Genomic DNA, 21169 nt, shown 5'->3' with positions numbered 1-21169 from the left:
GTATTATATACATATATTTTATACATAAAATTAAATATTTCTGTAAAAGTAAAATTAATATATTTGAATATTAGAATTTGCAAAGTTTTTGTCTACAAAGAATTTTATTCTTTATACAAGGTATTCGGAAAATCGCCCGCAATACTTCAGGAAGTGATTCGGGACACAAAAAGGAGGAAAAAAGCTATAAATTACGATTTTTTAAACATAAAAGTGGTTATAACTTGGAAAAAACTTATTGTCGGACCTATGTTTATATAGCTTTTTTCCCTTCTTTTTGAGTTCCGAATCACTTCCCGAAGTACTGCGGGCGATTTTTCTGTACACATAAATAATAAATATCTATATACATAAATTTTAATAAATATATAGTATTTACAATAACAAAAAAATAAAAAAATATATTTTATTACAATATATTAAGTATACATATATAAAACGTGACATTAAGTCCATGGCAAGAAATTTGAAAACAATAAACATCCTATAATTGCGTATCCTATAAAATAGAATAGTACAAGTTTATCTTGTAATGTATATTGTTTTTGCGATAAGAAAAATACTTTCCATTTCGAGCCAATGTTTTCTTCATTTTCATATCGTAAATCAATATGATTGATATACTTATGAGACATGCTCAAAGCACAGTACCAATATATCAAAGGACTCGCAGAAGCTAATAAACGTGTGCTGACTTGGATATGTGTAAAGAATAGACAAATCATGGTTAGAAATAATCCGTGTACTACAAAAACAAACATATTTAATGGGTATTTCTTTACTTTGGTAGCATTTCCGTTTTTTCTTTTATTATCAAAAAGTCCTAACAAATACAATTCATCCTTATATTCGCAAGCAAATTCTTTTATACATTGCAACATAATAAACAATATCGGGCAAGCTAAAATAAAATTTGGTATTTGTTTAAATTGATAATATCTTAAGAATCCAACATTCCAATATGTCTTTTGCACATATGAATATGCTAGAGGTATAGTAGCATTACACCATATGGAACCTGTCATGCCTGGTAATACTAGATTATTTTCTGTAGCATACTGTAAAACGTGAACTGGCAGTAACGATTTATCAAATGTAGAAGTACAAAATTTAATATAATTGTATATTTGTAAAAGAAAAAACGGAGATAGCGATATAATTATTGTGCTCAAAATAGTAAAGCAATTTTTTAATGTTATTAGTTTAAAAATATATGATATATTGCGTTTTTGTTTATGTTTCTGAATTTCTTTCGATACAGAATTACACCAATCCTTAAGTCCGAAATATATAGGGAAGCCTATATTGACGATACCATTTGACCTCGTTAAAATCGACAATGCCAAAGGAAAATAAATGGTAGACGTATATTTCATACTGCTGAGCATGGTGTAAAATGTTAAATATGCAAATATGGATTCTGAATATACGGCCGAGAAAAATATGCTGGCTGGATTTATACAGTAAAGTATCGCTGCTTTGTAAGCCGTTACAGTATCTTGAAATACGTATACGGAGAGATCGTAAAGGATGAGGGCTGATTTTACGAAACATAGGAAATTGATAAATGTCGCAGCAACGATCATGGAATTTTGGCTGTTTAACACAGGGAATATATTCGTCAAAGCAATGGCAATGATACGAATCAGAGCTGGATACAATGGATAAAAAGCAATAGTATTTTCATATGTATACCCATATTTCGCAATATGTAAAAAATATTCTCCGTCCCAACGTGTAAGACCGTTGAATAAAAAGTAAATTATTTGATCCCACTGGGAGCCTACCTTTTCTGCGAAATTCAAAGGTCTTTTAAACGCATCTGCATGATGATCGCGAATTAATGCATTGAAAATTGTTTGCAATATTAATATTGCACCTCTACTGACGATTGCGAACCAAAGAACTTTCCTTCTTGGCGAATACATTATGCAATTTCGCATATGTTGTCTATCTTAATTTCACGTAAAAATATAGATCAGTCATATTATGAGATAGACTTGTAATCATCTCACTCATGATAAAATAAAATATTCGGTGATTCACATTTTTCGTTTCCTGTATATATTTTATCATGCAGACAGGAAGTGGTCGAATCGCGTCACTTGCACGATATCTTCCGAATGTAAAGTTGCCACAGATCTGTTAGGGAGTGGACAGTGCGCTGAAAACAGATAATTTTTACGTGAAAATTGCAGACTATTATGTATAGAAAACGCAACATGTATTTTATATTTTATTTATCATTCATTATCGCAATTAATTTTGCATTAATTGCTGCGCACAATACAACAAGAAGTACTACAATAAAACCGCCAGATCCGAACAAACGTATGTTTTTATATATATTTTGCATTATAAATTGTAGGAATAATTTTATAATGGCTTATGTGATTTTTTTAAATTTATATTATTTGCATTAAATTGTGTATGGTAAAATATTAAAATGTTTTTATACTTGCCAGATTTCAAAAAGCCGGATAAAAAATCAGTTGATAAAACATTTGGTAAAGACTTAACAGATTGGTTATTTACTGGATGTTGGGGAGAGGGTAATCTAGCAAATAAATGCTCCCAGTATCGTAGTGGAACCGAATATCCTAGTTACGATGGATGGTATAATAATGTTGGTAAACCAGAGCTAGGTGCAGTTGACACTCCATTGCTAAGAAGACTGCCAGCCGCTTATGAAGATGGAGTATACAAGCCTTCAGGTTCTGATAGACCAGAACCATTAGAGATAAGTGAGAAACTGTTGAGCGGAAAAATTGGATCAAAATCAAGAACGGGAAGAAATGCTTTGCTTGTATTTTTCGGTACGCAAAAATATGTATTTATATCGTATAAAATTTTAAAATTATATCAAATATTTGCACATTTGCAAATTTATACGTTGTAAGCATATCTTATTTATATAAAATGTGATTTGCAAAAAAATGATTTTACAAATAATTGAACCAAATATATAGATTAAATATTTATCAAATATATTATATATTTGTAGTAAAAAAAACATAAGAGATATTTATGGTGACATTTAATATACGATATAATGAAAAAAAAAATACATTTTTAGGTCAGCAAGTAGTGGAGGAAATTTTAGATGCTCAAAGGCCAGCGTGCCCACCCGAATATATCAATATAAAGATTCCTGAAAACCATCGATACAGAATTAAGCCGGGACACACGGAAATGCCGGTTTTACGCACGCGGTACGATCATCGAACCGGTCATTCGCCAAATAATCCTCGTCAACAGGTAACGTTTGATAATGCAATTTTATTCTCGTTTTAATGCAACACACAATTTTTATTATCAATACATTGCAGCTAAACGAGATTACGCCATTCTTAGACGGTGGATTAATTTACGGTACATCTAAAGCATGGTCCGACGTTTTAAGGACAAATAGCAGTGGAATATTGCAGCCGGATGGTCAACTCGCATCATCGTACTTTGGTTTATATCCTGATTACAATACGGTCCGATTACCGATGGCCAATCCACCGCCTCCTATTCATCATCATCAATATGTTTCGCAGCATTATAGCGAGAGCGTCACCAGATATTTCAGTGAGTAAAACTTTATTCGCACAAACACATTATTAGAATAAACGAGTATTAGAATTTTGTGCCGCAGACGCGTTTAGCAGCATCGGCTATATGATGATCCTTTGGGGTGCACTCGTATTCAATTTTTTCGGAATAAGGCATCGGAACGTCGACACCGGCGCACCGCACTGCGGGTGCGTCGAGCTGAAAAAACACCGGGTTCTCCATTACCGTTGCAACGATCTCGGATCCTACTCCGCATCTTGGCCAGCCTAATTCAATAGTCATCAATCGATGCGTCTTGCCGATCGATTTAAACACAGTGTCCCAGTCCAAAGGTCTGAGCGAGCGTAGATTGATAACTTCTGCCTCGATTCCTTGTCCGGCTAATATCTCGGCCGCTTGAAGCGTATATATGTACGCCTGGCCGTGGGTTACCAGAGTGATATGTTTGCCAGGTTTTTCCACCTTGGCCTTGCCAAAAGGTATCTGGTAGTCTTTGTCCATAGCTTGGTCGGATATGGGAAACTCGAGGTTGTAAAGTAACTCGCTCTCTAGCATAATAACAGGATCGGGATCACGCACAGCTGCCTTGAGGCAACCCCTGTAATCCTCGCAGGTACACGGCGACACAACCTTCAAGCCGGGCGTGCTCATGAACCACGCGGCAAAGCATTGAGAATGTTGCGCGCCCAAACCTTTAGCGTTTCCGTTTGGGCCGCGAAACAGAACTGGCACGGGGTATCTCCCAGCAGACATGTAGAGATTCTTTGCGGCACCGTTGACGATACGGTCCATGGCTTGCATGGCGAAATTGAAGGTCATGAACTCACATATCGGCCTCAAGCCTAAGAGCGCCGCGCCGATCGCTATTCCACAGAATCCAGCCTCTGTGATCGGTGTATCGATCATCCGTTTGTCGCCGTACTTCTTCCAAAGACCGCGTGTAATCTTATAAGCGCCGTCGAACTCGGCGACTTCCTCTCCGATGATGAATACCTTCTCGTCCCGAGCCAACTCCTCGTCGAGAGCCATGTTCAACGCGTCTCGTACTGTCATCTTTGTGACAGATCTGCGAGACGTTTCATTAATGACGCAAAGATGCGTCGTTCGCAGCATCAATTTATTTCTCAACGAATTGAGAAAATTCATCTTGGAATAAATATTTCGTATATCTGATTATTAATACGTATATTTTAGAATTGGGAAATCCGCGAGGGAATGAAAATCCGTTCCTGCTGACTTTTGGTATAATATGGTTCAGATGGCATAACTTCGTAGCGTCTCATATTAAACGTCACAATCCAAATTGGTCAAGCGACAAGATTTATAATGAGGCTCGTAAATGGGTGATAGCAACCCAGCAACACATTATCGTCGATGAATGGTTGCCTTCGTGGCTGGGAAAAAGACTTCCTGATTATAGTGGTAAATAAAAATAATACTAGTCAATATGTGATAGCGTTTGATAAACACGATACATATTCGATGTTTACTTGCAATTTGCATATAATCCTAATTGATGATTTATTCGTTGTTTAAAGGTTACAATCCCAATATCGATCCGCAAATAGAACAATTTTTTCAATCGGCTGCTTTTCGTTTTGGACACACCTTGGTTCCACCAGGTAAATAAGGCATTCGATTTTTTTATTAATATTAGATAGATTAAATCATTTTCAAAATACGTCTATATAAATACGTCATAAGGACGTCTATATTAATGACAAGTGAAACTAGTTAAATAAACAATATTAATTTTCATAGCACAGTCTGCCTTTTATTTAATTATAAGGTGATAAAAGAAAAGTCGATTTATACTTGTTGATTTGATGAAAGATCATAAATGTATGTATAATGTTGTCATAATAGAATTGTACAGTTACATAACGTTAATATAATGATAATTACAATGTTAGGTGTATACTTGCGCAACTATGGAAGGAATAATTGTTCTTTGGAATCATATCCAGTTAGAACATGCAATAATTATTGGATGTCACAGGTATCTTGACAACTATATATGTGTATTTAAAATTTCGACAATGCAATAAAGTATGTAAACGATTATTTAGAATTCTCTCTATGCAAATTTAACGAGAATAAAGGATGTCATTGACGTGGAGAAATTATTAATGGGGATGGCTATTCAATTATGCGAAGAGGAGGATCACAAGATCGTTGAAGATTTGCGGGGCAGTTTATTCGGACCATTGGAATTCTCAAGAAGAGACTTAATGGCACTTAATATTCAGAGGGGACGCGATCACGGAGTACCCGATTATAACAGCGCTCGTCGTGCGTACGGTTTACCGGAAATTAAAAATGTATCTCATTTTAATCGCGTAAATCAAGCGGTATGTTATCAAGCGGTATAAAACTTTTAATTCTTATATTTATCCACAATGTTGCAAAATATATTTTATTTTAGATATTTTATTTATTATTTAAAATATTTGATTTAAGATTCGAGATGAATTTCTCAGACTATACAATAATTCGTTCAAGAACGTGGATATCTGGGTAGGTGGTATACTAGAAACTAACGATGGACCCGGGGAGCTATTTCAAAATATTATCGGTGATCAATTTCAACGAATACGCGACGGTGATAGATTTTGGTACAAGAATTTCGACAATAAGTACGCAATTATATCGCTATACTATATTTCATTATATATCTTTTGTACAATTGATTCGATAAACTCTAGATACGACTTTGTTTCTAGACTTTTTACTTACGAGGAAATTCGAAGATTAGAACAATTATCATTTTATGATATGTTAATGTGTATCACTAAAATGGAGTGGAACGATATTCCAAGAAATCCCTTTAGAGTCCCTAAAACAGGTAAAGGAGAAGCTATATGTGGAAATGTAAATTTATTTAATAGTAGTTAAAAAATATCATTAAATATATTTATATTGCCTTTCAGTGGATGATATACATCCCAGTTGTATTAATAATAAAATTGTTAAAAAAGGCAATTGTACATCCGGTTCTTGTTTTCATGCTGAGCAGATAAACGAATATACAATCGAAAATTGCACAGAACCTGGAACTTACGACTTTTTCTCCAACAGCAACGTATCCTTCATTCTTACATTTTTAGGTGTATCAATATTTTTCTGCGGTAATAACTTTTAATTTCATTTCTAATGACTATTATTCAAACATTGTCTGACAACATGGCCATTATGTTAATTTTTTTATGTTAATTTCGACACACAGGTATCATTACATTAATAGTGTTTAAGATACAACTTAAGGAAAAGAAATCAATGAGAGAAAGTATTAAGAAAGTAGATCATAGTGATAATATAGATATTATACATACTGGTAAGAGTTTTTTCAGATATATGCATCTCTTTATATTGCATACATGTATAACAGAAATTTTCTTTATAAATAGCTAGTGAATGGCAAGAACCAAAAGCTGCACTTAGATATGTAATATTAATGCCAAATATCAGAAAAAAGCAACTGGAAGTGAAAAATCAATTGGGACATTTGATACGCGGTATCGACTTTCCAAACAATAGCAATGTTGTGGTATATATTTTTCTAACATGTATCAATTATCGTTTACTACAATATAGCTTAAGCAATAGCGCATAAATAATTAATAAGTATTTAATAAAATGTTTCAAATTTTTCTTCTACAGATTTATTGCGCATCTGATAGTCACTATATTTTAATCCGTGTACATCATAGTTATGATTTAGTATTAAAGTTTGATTCCGATTTTTTAAGAAGCACATTTATAAAAGCATTCGAAAGATTTATATCAGATATTGCAAAATCCAGAAATGTTTCAATGCAAATGATGACTAATACCACACATGCAGCATTACTCAAGCAAGCAATAACTAAAAAGCATCGTCAGAAGAAATTGGAAATGTTTTTCCGCGTCGTATTTGCACAGGTATCTTTCTTTATTTCTTGTCTTGTAAAATATTCAAATAATTTTGAATAATATAACTTAGATTTATCCATCCCGCATGTGTGTGCTTTCAGGCATTCCATATTGCACACACGGAAGAAGAAATTTTACAGATAGATTCGACAGTTGCAAGAGAAGTAATTTATACCGAGCTAACCATCATAGAATTCGCGGAAGCTCTGAGTATGAAGCCGGACGCTGAATTCGTGAAGAAGGTAATATTTACATTAAATCTGATAAGTAATATGCAAATATGCAGCACAAATATATTTGTTGAAAGATTATACATACTTATACATTTACAGATATTTAATCTAGTGGATAAAGATAAGAACGGTTTTATATCATTTCGAGAATTTGTTGACATGTTGGTAATATTTCTAAAAGGCTCTTCAGAAGAGAAAATGAAGTTAATGTTTGATATGTATGATATTAATGGTACAGGAAGACTTAAAAAAGAAGAGTTCTCGGCTATGTTAAGGTATAATTTTAAATTATTCAATTGCATGGCACATACTATCCTGTGCGTTTCTTACATGCATTATATTAAATACTTGCAGATCATTCATGGAGACTGGCAATGCTGATATAACAGATGATGAGTTGGAAACTTTGGTGCAATCCATGATGTATCACGCAGATTTGGCAAACAAAGAAACTATAAATTTACAAGATTTTCAACAGATACTCCGCGATTTTAATGATAAATTCAATTATGTAGAAATAGAATTCAATGTGCCTGCAGATGGAAAGAGTAGCAGAAAGCTTCATGCAGGCGTGCAAACTGTTAGATCAACATTTATTGGCGAAGTACAAAAGACGGTAGAAAGTCTATATGCTGATCCAAATGAATTACGATACAGAATCGAGGGCAAAATAGAGAGTAAAAAAAATGCGAAAGAGGAAATAAGTAACAGCGAAATTATTGACAAGAATGAGAAAATTGTTGAAGAGGTGAAAAAACACTCGGATAATTATTGGTATCCTATAATGAAATATCTCGCTAATAAACGATTGCAAATATTCTGGGCATGTTTGTACACTCTATTTCTGCTTGGTATTTTCGCAGAGCGAGTATATTGTATGTCCTTTTCAAACATCGTCTTACAAGAAATCTAACTTTAATTTTTGTAATAATCAATAATGCCCTTTTATACATAGATTATTCTATACAACGAGAACATTCTGGTTTGAGACGAATATTAGGCTATGGTCTTACTATAACGAGAGGTGCGGCATCGGCTATGATGTTTACTTATTCCACGTTACTAATCACAATGTGCCATAATACTATTACTGTTTTGAGAACTACGATTTTGCAATTTTACATTCCTTTCGATTCAGCAATGGAAATGCACAAATATATTGCTTATTGGGCGTTATTCTTTACTGGTGAGGATATAAAATTGTTTAATCTTAGTTTAAATAATGTGTAAAATTTGTCAACAACGTAATTATAGCTTACTCCAAGAAAGAGAAAGAATTTTTTAACAGATATGTTTATGTTTACTCACGTTATGTCTTAATATTTTTAGTGTTACATATAATCGGACACGGCTTTAATTTTTATCATATATCTACACAAACTGCTGACGATCTGACATGTTTGTTTCGAAACTATTTCCATGCGTAAGTCTACATCTCTTTCCTAGATTTGCATAGAATCTTATTCAATTTTTAAATATTTAAATGTGTATTTATTCATCATTATATTGATATAATTGTATTGATATTTAGATCACATGAATTGCCAAAATTTCATTATTGGTGTTGGGGTACAATGACAGGTATAACAGGAATATTTTTAACCATTATAACTGGATTAATATTTGTGTGCTCTTTACCAATGGTACGCAAGTCATTTTACAATTGGTTCTCTTTTATACACTCCTTGTATCCAATTTTCTATATTCTGATGATTTTACATGGCAGTGGAAGATTAGTACAGGTAATTAATATTATCATATATAATTTTTATAATTATTTTTATATATGTATAAAAAAATATACTATCTAAAATCATATATTACATAATTGCAAAACTTTATTTGTAATTTATTACAATAGGAACCATATTTTCATTATTTCTTCTTGGGACCAGCCATTCTATTTATTCTTGATAAAGTTATAACTGTGACTAGAATAACGATAGAGATACCAATACTTAAGGCAGAAATTTTACCATCAGGTATTTCTTTTTGGAAATATCGCGATATATCCTCATTCTTATTTTTATTCAAATCTCTTTATGCATATATATATATATACACACACACATATGTATATGTTATAGGTGTAACATGTATAACATTTTTAAAACCTTTAAATTTTCAATACAAATCTGGCCAGTGGATTAGAATAGCATGTCCAGTATTGCAAACAAATGAATATCATCCATTTACTTTATCGTCTGCGCCACATGAAACGAATTTAAGTATACATGTACGAGCAGTTGGACCATGGACCACGAATATTAGAGAAAAACTAGAATTGTATACAATGACTAATGAAAATTTACCAATGGTAATTTTTTACATCATTATATTTCTCTGAAATTCCATATTTATATATATTCACAAAATGTTTACTAATAATATAATTTTTTCATTATATATCTATTTATTCATAGATTCATATTGATGGTCCATATGGAGAAAGCCATCAAGATTGGGATAAATATGAAGTGGCAATCATGGTTGGTGGTGGTATAGGTGTTACACCTTTTGCATCAATACTCAAAGATATTGTTTTTAAGTCAAACTATAATTTAAATTTTGGTTGCAAAAAGGTAATAATATGAAATTTAAGTCTACTAAACTTTAAATGATAGTAGGAAAAAAAATATATGTAAAAATATTTTAATTTGCAGGTATATTTTGTTTGGGTGACAAGAACACAAAAACAATTTGAATGGATGGTTGATATATTGAGAGAGCTTGAAAAAGCAGATATTAATAATACAGTATCAATTCATATTTTTGTTACTCAGTTTTATCAAACATTTGATCTGCGTACGATACTTTTAGTAAGATTAGTAATATCTAAATGTTATCATATTAATTTGAAAAAATTGGATTTCAAAAAATCTTCAACTAAATATGATTTTCAGTATATTTGCGAACGTCATTTTCAAAAGATTTCAAACAAATCCTTATTTACTGGACTGAAAGCAGTGACACATTTTGGACGCCCGAAATTCTCTCAATTTTTCTTGTCTATACAAAAATTGCATACTACTGTAAGTATTTACTGATCAATGTAAATAATCACATTTAATATTAATTGCCTAATTTTTGTAATCAGTAATCAGTTATTATATTATATTATGTTTTAAATTCTTTACATTGTACACTTTAAAAAAAATTTCTATTTCAGACAAACAAGATTGGTGTTTTTAGTTGTGGTACACCAGCTATGACACAAGCAGTAGATGCAGCTTGTAAAGCAATTAATCTAACAGAAATTAACGATACGTTATTTCAACACCATTACAAAAGTTTTTAAAAGTTTCTTCCTGAATATTTTTGGTATAAAATTTTCTGTGATAGGTTCAATTGTTTCATAATAATCACAATTTTAATTCGTCATTTTTATTCATATATCTCTTTGATAAGTCATGTTCTTGTAAGTAAACATTATACATAGAAGGATAAACTAAGAAATAGAAATAAAAAAAAAAAATACTTTGTCATATACTTGCATTAATATTGGAATTATATATCATAAATAACTCGTTGATTAAAATTTTATAGTTAATATTACTTAGATATTAATACTATTGTGTCATTTAGTAAATATTAATAAAATTAGTTATATTATTGATATGTTAATAATCGCAAGTTATTAAATAATTTCATATATACTCACTCAAATATATATGTTTATGCGGACAGGAATACTTTACAGTTTCTTCACAGATGTGAATTCTAATATCGCGACTTCTCAATTTAATACTGGTCGAAAGTTCCCGCCATTCTTCTATACTAAAATTAATAAAAAAAATGTTACAAAACTTTTATTTTTAAGGAAAGAGACATCGAATAAATATTTTTTTAAAATCTAAGTAAAGTACTCTAAACTAAACACTTACCGATTCACTCTCTGTTTAATAAAAAATATAATTAATGAGTTGAAATTACTACCCGACTAAACACGCAAAGAAAAATGAAGGTACTCCTACATTTTTAAAACATAGATAATAAACTACATAGTCGTGAAACTTGTCAGTGAATAATTATTAAGTCATGTTCATAAAGTCTCGAAGATAAATTCGATTGGTTATCAGATAGAGAACTTTTAGTTCGATCTAAAGTTTTTTCCAATAACAGCCAATCAGAATTGCGTTTGAGAATTTATCACGTTGAGTAGAATATGTCATTGGCCGCATTCTGCAAGTAACAATCGAACATGATTGGTTTCTACTTTCAGATCCGACCAATCAGCGTCGAATTACGGAAAATTTAGTAATGTTGCTCAACTGTTGAGTCCGCTGAATGTGGCCGTTAGTCAACACACCTTCGTCCCTTCAAAGAGCCCTTTGCGTTCTTTACTGCGAGTACTTTATTCAGATATCCATTTAGCCCAATTTAGTCTCTATCGATTGAATTTACTGAATTTTACTACAGTGAAACGTATTTATAGCTTATCAAGATGCAGGTGCCGCCCATTTTTATGGAATTGCCATTAGACGACCAGGTTAATATCCAAATTTAAGTTAAAATTAAATAACACATGTTATTAGTTTCCTTAGATATTTTTTATTTTATCAAATGTAAAGCATATTGTAAAAGCAGAAGGAGGAATAACGCGTTACTTGTATCATTGTTACCGTTACTTTTTTAAATTAATTATATAAAATAATTTTTTCCAATGCTATATAAAAGATACTTATGTCTTATATGTAACATCTTACTGATTATTCAATCGTTCAAAAATAGGAAAAATAAATGTTTATTAATTTTTAATTTTGCAACTAAATAATTTGAAAAATTATTGCAATTGCAACGATTTCCGTTTAATGTATAAAAAAGCATTAATTATTATGTATTAACATTAATATATTATGCATACTAAATATTATTATTAGGCGCAAGAACTAAGGGTATATTTTAAAAGCCTTGGTGCAGAAATTAGCGAAGAGAAATCCCCCAAAGGTATAGAAGATGATTTGCACAAGATCATTGGAGTATGTGAAGCATGTTTCAAGGAAGGAAACGAAAATGAAATAGAAACTGTATTGAATGATATTGTTTCTATCATGATATTGGTAAATTTCAGTTGATACTTTATTATTATATAAAATAAATATTTGTGCACTTTATTTTTATTTGAGATATATTGTTTCAGATACCGACGGAACGAGCTGAAAATTTAATTTTGGCATTTTGTGAGAAACTTGTAAAAGCACCTGGATATAAGCTTGGATTGGTTTGCTTAAAAGCGTAATGTATCTTTTATATACTTTATTTTATATAATTTATTTCAACATAATGTGAGAGTGAATATATTAATAAGTGATATATGATTATAGGTTATGGCTGTTATTCCAATCTCTTGCCGATGATTCTCCAATGAGATATCATGTTTATTATCATTTGGTGCAAATAGCCCGCAATGTCGACCAAGTAAAAGCTGTGTACAGTGGAATAGATCAATTGAAACAACAGTTTGCCTCCTTTCCACCATCAAATGAACAAATGCAGAAATTACTACGTTTGTTACATGAAGTTCTTTTAAGTTGCAAACAAGGGTAATTTTTTATCCTTTTTGTTTTTGTCTTATTTTGTTTAATATATAAACAAATATTTTAAAAGTGTTAACTTAAAGAAAGGAATAATCTTTAAATGAAAAGTATATTTATATAAATATACATTTTACATATAATGTCTCTAATCCTTTAGAGAACAAGCAGCAGCTGTCATGGTGGAATTGTTGGGAACTTATACAGCGGAAAATGCTTCCGCGGCGAGAGAAGATGCACAACGTTGTATATTAGCTGCATTAGCGGATCCTAATACGTTTTTACTGGATCCACTATTGGCTTTAAAACCTGTGAGATTTTTAGAAGGCGAATTGATACATGATTTACTACTTGTATTTGTACAAGATAAATTACCAGCATATTTACATTTTTATCAACATCACAGAGAATTTGTTGAGCATCAACTTGGTATATGCTGGTTTATAATATTAAAAATATTGAACTAATTTAGACAATAAGATTTGTTATACATCTTTTATTTTCTTTTATAGGATTGAATCACGAGCAAAACATGAAGAAGATGAGGCTATTGACTTTTATGCAACTTGCAGAAACAAATCCAGAAATGTCTTTTGATACGATACAAGAAGAATTACAGATTAGTGAATCTGAAGTAGAAAGCTTTATAATTGATGGTAAACTACTCTTTGCTGCTTGACTATATTTTATAATATTTGTAGAAAATATATTCCATTATGAATGATAATTGTCCTGTCTACATAACAGTTTCCACTATTAATTTGTTCAAGTGGCAATTGATTTTGAACAGGGCATATTAAATGAATAGGTACTGGCTTGGTAGAATTATATTTTTACCGAGTTATTGAGACATTCAACAATTTGTTACTATTTAATGTAAAAAAAATACAAAATACAATTGCATTAAACTTTTTCTTGCACAATATAAATAATATTATTGCAATAGTTATATGTACTATTTGTTTCAGTTTTAAAAACTAAACTTGTAAGGGCGCGCATGGATCAGGCTGGCCGCAAAGTATTAATTTCTAGTACAATGCACAGAACATTTGGTCGTCCACAATGGATGCAATTGCGAGATCTACTTGTGTCATGGAAAGCTAATCTCTCAGCCGTACAAGATGGCATGAAGACTGTAGCTGCTGCGCAAATCGAACTTGCAGCAAAAAATAAAGCTACTCTTGCTCACTGACAGTATCGAAAAATTCCACAGGTGGGTGATACACGAAATGATATATAATTGTAATCGTATATGCAAATACATAAATTAATTAGAAGCTGAAACTCTTTTTCTAATATATCAAAAATTTATACAATTATTTTATTGTCTAGTTGCCAAGTGATATAAGTAAATAAAAATTAACAGAGATAATTTATGTTGCAGTATTGCATTCTCATATCTAAACTTATATAACAAATCTATATATATACATATAATGGAAATTTTTTTTATAAATTTTGAATATATATATTTAAATTTAATATATAAAAGAAAAACTTAAATTTAAAACTCTAAACTTATTATTTCATACATATATTGCATTTTTTGGTGTCAAATTGTCTTTGTAAGATAAATAATGTAAGTTTATGAGAAACACTTATGATTTTTCATAAAATGTACTAAATATATCAAAAATTTATAATTAACTTCGATATTTTTAATATATTTTTCATGCATATTTAATTTATTATTTTCATTTGGCAATAGTTTATATGATAATCAATCAATATAACAATGTGACTATTATTCATAAATGATGATAAACAATGTATGTACATTGTGTGTGTACACATTTATTTCTTTATTATTTATTTATTTCTTTTATTAATAAATTATATGTCATATTGTTATATTGATCAATGATTGCATAAATTATTATTGATTGACAAATTACAAAGAAATTACATTAGCACTTATATTTAAAATGGCTTTATTACGCATTAAAGATACACACACATACAATTCTAATTAAATTAGGATAATTTCACAAAAAAATATATAAAATAATGTTATACTATATATTGCGATTTTTCTAGGATGGGCAGGGAAAAATTTCTTTACAAGTAATATTTTTGAAAACATTTCTCATAAAAAATAAATTTAAATTGATGATATATTTTCTTAAATATATGTGTATGTGCGTGTAATGTTCATATAATAGCATAAATATATGAAATACTTGTTTTTGCTAAAAAGAGAATATTGCTATATCTTGTATTAAATATAAAAAAGATATTTTTTTGCACAGTATAATTTTAAATGTAATAATATTTAATCGTTTAAAAAATGTGTATATATATATATATATATATATATATATATATATATATATATGTTAAATTATATATAATTACAGACAAAAATATTAAAGTTATTTTATAATAAAATAGGTAACATTTCAAAAATTAATGTCATTTTTAACAATGATCTTTTAAATCTTAATTTCTATGTAAGAAATTACATATAATGAATATAAATTCTTTTGCATATTATATATATATATAATTATAGTTGCACACTTGCACTGTCTGTCTTTTTATATATTAATATAATAATATTAATTATACAATTCTCTTTTAGTATTTATATTTATATGCATAATTGACACCACTTTTGCATTTATCAATAGTGCTTTAATTTTCAACAAAATAAGAAAAAATATATTGTTGTAAAATACTCATAACAATATAAACATTATAAACATTAGCGATGCAATATATAGTGTAATACATAATTATTTACTATGAATCACTGCACTATATAAGTTAAATATAGCCTTTAAGTTGCAACTTGAAGTAATGACAATAATAAAATTCAGTCTGCTGTGTATAATATATAAACAAACAATAACAAGTGAATTTATATATTGGAATAAATGACAAAATTCTAAATTGTACTCTTAGACATATGTAAATTTTGCAAACGTGTTCATAGGCGCTTTTAAATTTTTGAATGCACATTCTTTCTTATCTATTATACACAGATCATTTCCACATCATCTGCAAATATAACTTCTAGTTTAGGTAAAAAGTATTTTTTGTAATAGATTTGCATTCTCATAGTAAATCTAGGTCTAACTTAAGGTTAAGACATAATCTCGAATTTCTACAAAGTACAAATAGAGCGTTCTGTATTTTTGCAGAACCAATCACATTTATTCCAAGTGTGTATACATAAACCTCTTGTAATTTTTGTATGAAAGACAAATGACGGATGATAGGGACTATGATATATTGTATCAAAAACACTAAAAAGTGTCGAGTGGATCTTTTTCATCATATATGACAAGTCAGATCTGAGTAGAAAATCTGGGACGTGGCAAATCTCCAAACACTGTATCCCCATGGACACTTTTAGCTAAGGCTTTAATTGAAGCTCGAATATTGTGCGGATCTAATGGATCGGTTGGCAACTGTAATTTTATATATTCATATATATGTAATGTTTTTAATAACAATAAAATTATATATATATACAGGGTATCCGAAAAATTGCCCGCAGTACTCTTCCTTCTATTCGAAATCGCTTCCCGAAGTTTGCGAGTGATTTTCCGGATATCCTGTATATATAATTTTTCTTGGGTAAATTTCAATCAAGTAAACAAGAAAAAATACAGATATATTACAGAAATAAAAAATTTTATAAACTTTTACCTGATCATCATTTTGGTCTTGTACCGCACGACGAACAATAGATGGAAAAGCAGGTACAGTAACTGGTAGTGATTTAGCTAAGGTGGAATGACCATCTCGTTGACTTCTTGGCATATGAATTCCTTCATTTTGGCTCGAATCTGAACAAATAATTATATTGATCTAAATCTATATAAATTATTATGATACAATATATCGTACCATCGGTATCGGATCCTTCTTCCGAAGACCACTGATGTAATTGATTAGCTGCATCTGTATCTTCTATTCCCTCGAAAGGAAACAATACTTCTGTATCAAAACTGGCTGACTCCTTAGTACAAATATACAATGGATTTTTCTTTTTTATATTTTCATTCTGCAAAATGTATTATTCAGACATATAAATAATTACAATAATAATGGGGCAGATAATAGTAAATTTTAAATCAAATAGTGCCTAAAAAAATTTGATGGTAAAAATGACTTACATTAGTAGAACTTTTAGAAGAGTGTTTAGTGGTTATCTCATGTTTAATGTTTGAATCAGTGGAAACTTTCATGTCATTAAATATTAAATTGGATTTGGGATTAACTGTATTAGTTGTAGAGGTAGTTAAATTATTCTTAAAGCTGTCAGGAATTATTGGTGAAGTTTCCATATCATTGGTTACTCTATTTGTCTCTTCTCTTCTACACATTAACCTAGTTATGAACAAATAAAACATGTACAATTATTATTACAATAGTGTGGTGTAATTTGCAAGATAATTTACTAAAGATCATACTTTGATAACAATCTATGTTCGTTGTGCGCTCTTTCACGAAATTGTTCCAACAATCGATATTGCTCCGCAGTAAACGCACATATTTTATTTTCTATTGCTACTGTTTGACGTTGTACAGCTTCCTCCAACTGTTGTTGCAATCCACCTAGGGCCACTTGAATTGTGTTAGGTAATTGTGAAACTAGATAAATGTAAAAGAAAATACAATATATATTTAATATATATTTAAATTATACTTATAAGTATATTATCTTGAAATTTAATAAAATTGATTAATTTACCGGAAAATTTATTAGGTTGTTGTAAATAGTCATCAAGATCTTCCAGATTGTGATTAATTACTATCCTAAACACTGAGCTATAATCTGGATTTGACTTTAATTTATTTATTTCTTCAGGAGATAACTGGAACAAGAGAAACACAATTCAGTTTAGCTTTAAAATTTTACATAAAAGTTAATTTAAATCTTTCAAGAAAAAGAAAGATTGAATTGATAAATTAAAAAGAGATTATAAAAACATCTGATGTTTCCTTTAATTGTTTATGCAAATAATAAGTGTATCAGTATCATTATAATCTTACATGCAGAGATAATCATCCTTGATAAAATAAGCTATTTAATTGATCAAATTATATGTATGATTTATAGTGTTCATATCTTAAAAAGTGTCTTGTAACACAATAAATATCTGCTATATTGAATGCATTAAAAATAATATTTTTAAAATTAAATAAATTACATTAAATAGTACTTACAGTGAAGTACTCGATCAATAAATACCTTTTGATAGTCAAAATGTTATCTATTAAATTGCCATGTTGTCAAAAGTAAATAAATAAGTAGAATAACTAATACTTCAAATAAAATAAATTATTATATAGCAAATTGTTTATATAGCATATATTTAAAAAAAAGTTTAATCGACTTGTAAAGTATTGCAAATGAATATCTTTTACAATACATCTAAAACTTACAACAATATTGCTATTAATAAGGACTAAAGCGGCACCATGTTCTCTATGAACAGCATGGGTATAAATTGAGCAATTATAACAACGATGTATGATCCATGATCCAATATTTCTTATTTCCACTAAGCCAGGTTGTTCTTTAGTAATGGTCTCCAATTCCGATACACTGGCTAGATCCTGTACAAAAGATATGATTGAAGATAATGTTTATAATACTTTAATGTTACATAATATATCTAATTTTAAATGTCTGTTATATTAAGCAATATATTGACTATAGTAATATTTTTTTTTACAGATTTTATTTTGAGAAAAATAAGGAAAAATATGGAAAAATCAAATTTCCTTAAATGACTCTATTTGTTAATACACTTACAAAGAGTATTATATAAAGCATTTTGTCTACAACAATCGTTAAAAAAATATATAAAAGATGGAAGATAATGCGACAAATATGGAATAACATAAAGATGACACTAATGTGACAATTAAAGAGATGTGCTATTATTGCTACATGCTGCAGAAAAACGTCTAAATTGCTACAATTTCAATAAATTCAAACTCTTGATCTTGAGATTTATTCATCCCAATCGACATAAAAGATAGATTGTCTGCATTTGCAACATGGAAAAAATAAACTTCAAATTCAATTTTGACATAAAAGATAAGATGAGTGGAAAAAAGAAACCAACAATGGCATAAACTGACACACACACACACACACACATATATTGGCGAGTCTCGAGCGTTTTTATTTTTTTTTGTTGGTTCTTTAAAAAATGTAAAATGTTGAATCTTCATATTTACCTCGCGAAAGAAGGCATCGGCGCGCTCCAGATCAGTCATCTCGACATTGTCGATATTAAGCCGCTGCAGTTCGGTGCTCCTGGATCTAATGGACACGTTCAGGCACTTGCAGGTGATGTGCATCTTTCGACTAGGCAAAAAGAAGGGGCGAAGGGAGGAGCGCTTCTCTTTTTCTCTTAGAGATTGGAAATGCGCAGTTCACCACCCATGCATCCACATCACTCGATCGGAGAAATTTCTCGGCAAATTATCCGTTTTTCCTCTCTTTTCGGGTTTGTTTTCAGAGATTCTTGATCAAACTACTGGAAAACAGCTGACGTCTCGCTCGGACAAAAGTTTAGAACACCGAAGCGGCTATCGCTCTCTCTTGTTTCGGGTCTCGACGATTCAGGGAATACTCGCCGGTTCGATTTCCCAAAAGAGACGCGGGATAAAAAAAGAAAGGAGGACCACGAACAAGCTGATGAGTTGCTGCTTGTCGTCGTCGTCGTGCGATCGTCCGTTTGAAAAAACTGTCGTTTCGCAAACGATCGATATTATAGAAAAACCAAGGAGATGAATCTCGGTTCCTTTGTACGTGCTAGAGGTACTCAATGGACGACCTGGTCCGTTGATTATTAGTGGAAGGATCTCGCAGAGATGTTAGAATAGCCGGGTCACGAGAGTCTCTCGCATGCCTCTGTTTACAATGTTTACTTTCACTTGTATGTTTACATCGAACGAGGAGTCGGAGTCGTCGCTCGTCGTCGGCTGATCCTTTTGATCCGAGTAGACCGTGTATCGTGTATCGTGCGTAGCGAGTAGCGACACAGTCCAACACTGGCAGGCCGGAGGGGGCAAGGCGAGTGTTTATGAAAATTTTTGGCGACCCAGAGCGGGACTAAAAATAAACGCGATTTACAGGCGTGCGCAGTAATGATCGCAAAGCCGAACAAAAACACACTCGCTAGTCAATTGATGGACTAAAGAGCGCGAAGCGCGCGATAGACGACGATCATATGTTCCGTGTAATGCTAGCACCGAGAGTTTATCTGGTTTATATATTATAGATTTTTCGTACTAGCAGTGCATGTCGCAATGTGGTCGAAAACTTGCATAAGAATAAAAAATGACCGATTGACACTCGAAGTCCACTCTTTTCTGCCGCGCTTTCTTTTCCCTCTCGTTTTCAAATCAAGTTTGTGTAAACATTGTAGCTATTTTCCTTTAAATTTCAGTTAAAGAGAACGGACCTATGTATTTTCTTTACCTTTCGTTTCTTTGATGTATCCTTGAAATTTAAATTTCAATCTTGTATCTATTTTATCTTGATCAATCTTCAATCTTCTTGATCTTCTTCAATCTTTTATTTATTTCACCTTGAATAAGAGGCCTTATATAAAGATGAATACGTACTATTCAGAGACGAACCTGTATGTGTATTAGACATAAGCTACAACTTTTGTCTCTGCACAGCTGATTTCTTTTTCTGCATTTAATGTTTGAAATAAAGAATATGTCTATACCAGTTTTAGTTTAAAGCGTGTAAAAAGAAGAGAGAAAGTGCGAGATTTAAAAAACAAATGAATAAATTTATCATCGAGAACAGTAAGATGACATTGACTTACGAGGTTATAATAGCCTTGAAAAGCGATATTTGTGAAATTTATTAAATACGTATTATCGCTCGTGTGTTTCTATATATTTATATATGTGAATAGAAAATATTTATCTTCATGTGAAACAATTTTG

General features: G+C 30.7%; 5 protein-coding genes across 6 annotated transcripts; 2 read left to right on the top strand and 3 right to left on the bottom strand.

Moving 5' to 3' along the window:
* Window positions 1-48: 48 nt before the first annotated feature.
* Window positions 49-11676, bottom strand: LOC105249650 (GPI mannosyltransferase 2). The gene is made up of 3 exons (XM_011255274.3): window positions 11588-11676; window positions 11365-11480; window positions 49-2164 (listed from the first exon to the last, which is right to left on the bottom strand). Exon 3 carries the CDS (start codon window positions 1941-1943, stop codon window positions 447-449), a length of 1497 nt encoding a protein of 498 aa, XP_011253576.1. The 5' UTR covers window positions 1944-2164; window positions 11365-11480; window positions 11588-11676; the 3' UTR covers window positions 49-446.
* LOC105249651 (dual oxidase 2) lies at window positions 2145-11270 on the top strand. The gene is made up of 26 exons (XM_011255275.3): window positions 2145-2331; window positions 2466-2816; window positions 3077-3258; window positions 3330-3573; window positions 4753-4980; window positions 5097-5180; window positions 5472-5557; window positions 5628-5909; window positions 6019-6194; window positions 6282-6403; window positions 6489-6686; window positions 6785-6892; window positions 6966-7105; window positions 7219-7479; window positions 7572-7712; window positions 7803-7978; window positions 8058-8578; window positions 8659-8889; window positions 9033-9126; window positions 9235-9445; window positions 9565-9685; window positions 9791-10020; window positions 10127-10285; window positions 10367-10522; window positions 10607-10735; window positions 10873-11270. Exons 1-26 carry the CDS (start codon window positions 2205-2207, stop codon window positions 10999-11001), a joined length of 4887 nt encoding a protein of 1628 aa, XP_011253577.2. The 5' UTR covers window positions 2145-2204; the 3' UTR covers window positions 11002-11270.
* On the bottom strand, window positions 3331-4736 carry LOC105249649 (pyruvate dehydrogenase E1 component subunit beta, mitochondrial-like). The gene has a single exon (XM_011255273.3). The coding sequence runs from the start codon at window positions 4702-4704 to the stop codon at window positions 3622-3624; it is 1083 nt and encodes a 360-aa protein (XP_011253575.1). The 5' UTR covers window positions 4705-4736; the 3' UTR covers window positions 3331-3621.
* Window positions 11677-11975: 299 nt separating the features above from the next.
* Window positions 11976-19199, top strand: LOC105249653 (eukaryotic translation initiation factor 3 subunit M). 2 transcript variants are annotated; one of them, XM_011255279.3, is made up of 8 exons: window positions 11976-12192; window positions 12584-12763; window positions 12844-12938; window positions 13028-13246; window positions 13398-13666; window positions 13750-13893; window positions 14206-14450; window positions 18930-19199. In XM_011255279.3, exons 1-7 carry the CDS (start codon window positions 12148-12150, stop codon window positions 14427-14429), a joined length of 1176 nt encoding a protein of 391 aa, XP_011253581.1. In that variant the 5' UTR covers window positions 11976-12147; the 3' UTR covers window positions 14430-14450; window positions 18930-19199. The 2 variants fall into 2 exon arrangements, with proteins under 2 accessions (XP_011253581.1, XP_011253580.1); XM_011255278.3 differs by lacking the exon at window positions 18930-19199 and adding an exon at window positions 16381-16646.
* Window positions 16372-20377, bottom strand: LOC105249652. Its single transcript, XM_011255276.3, has 8 exons — window positions 19439-20377; window positions 18635-18808; window positions 17940-18063; window positions 17659-17839; window positions 17362-17575; window positions 17093-17249; window positions 16892-17031; window positions 16372-16650 (listed from the first exon to the last, which is right to left on the bottom strand). Exons 1-8 carry the CDS (start codon window positions 19559-19561, stop codon window positions 16528-16530), a joined length of 1236 nt encoding a protein of 411 aa, XP_011253578.1. The 5' UTR covers window positions 19562-20377; the 3' UTR covers window positions 16372-16527.
* Window positions 20378-21169: the final 792 nt, after the last annotated feature.

This window comes from Camponotus floridanus, unplaced genomic scaffold, assembly GCF_003227725.1.
Source record: "Camponotus floridanus strain SB8 unplaced genomic scaffold, Cflo_v7.5 scaffold1, whole genome shotgun sequence".
NCBI classification, from domain to species: domain Eukaryota; kingdom Metazoa; phylum Arthropoda; class Insecta; order Hymenoptera; family Formicidae; genus Camponotus; species Camponotus floridanus.
The sequence above is the reverse complement of the archived record's forward strand: the minus strand, read 5'-3'. Positions and strand labels throughout refer to the sequence as shown.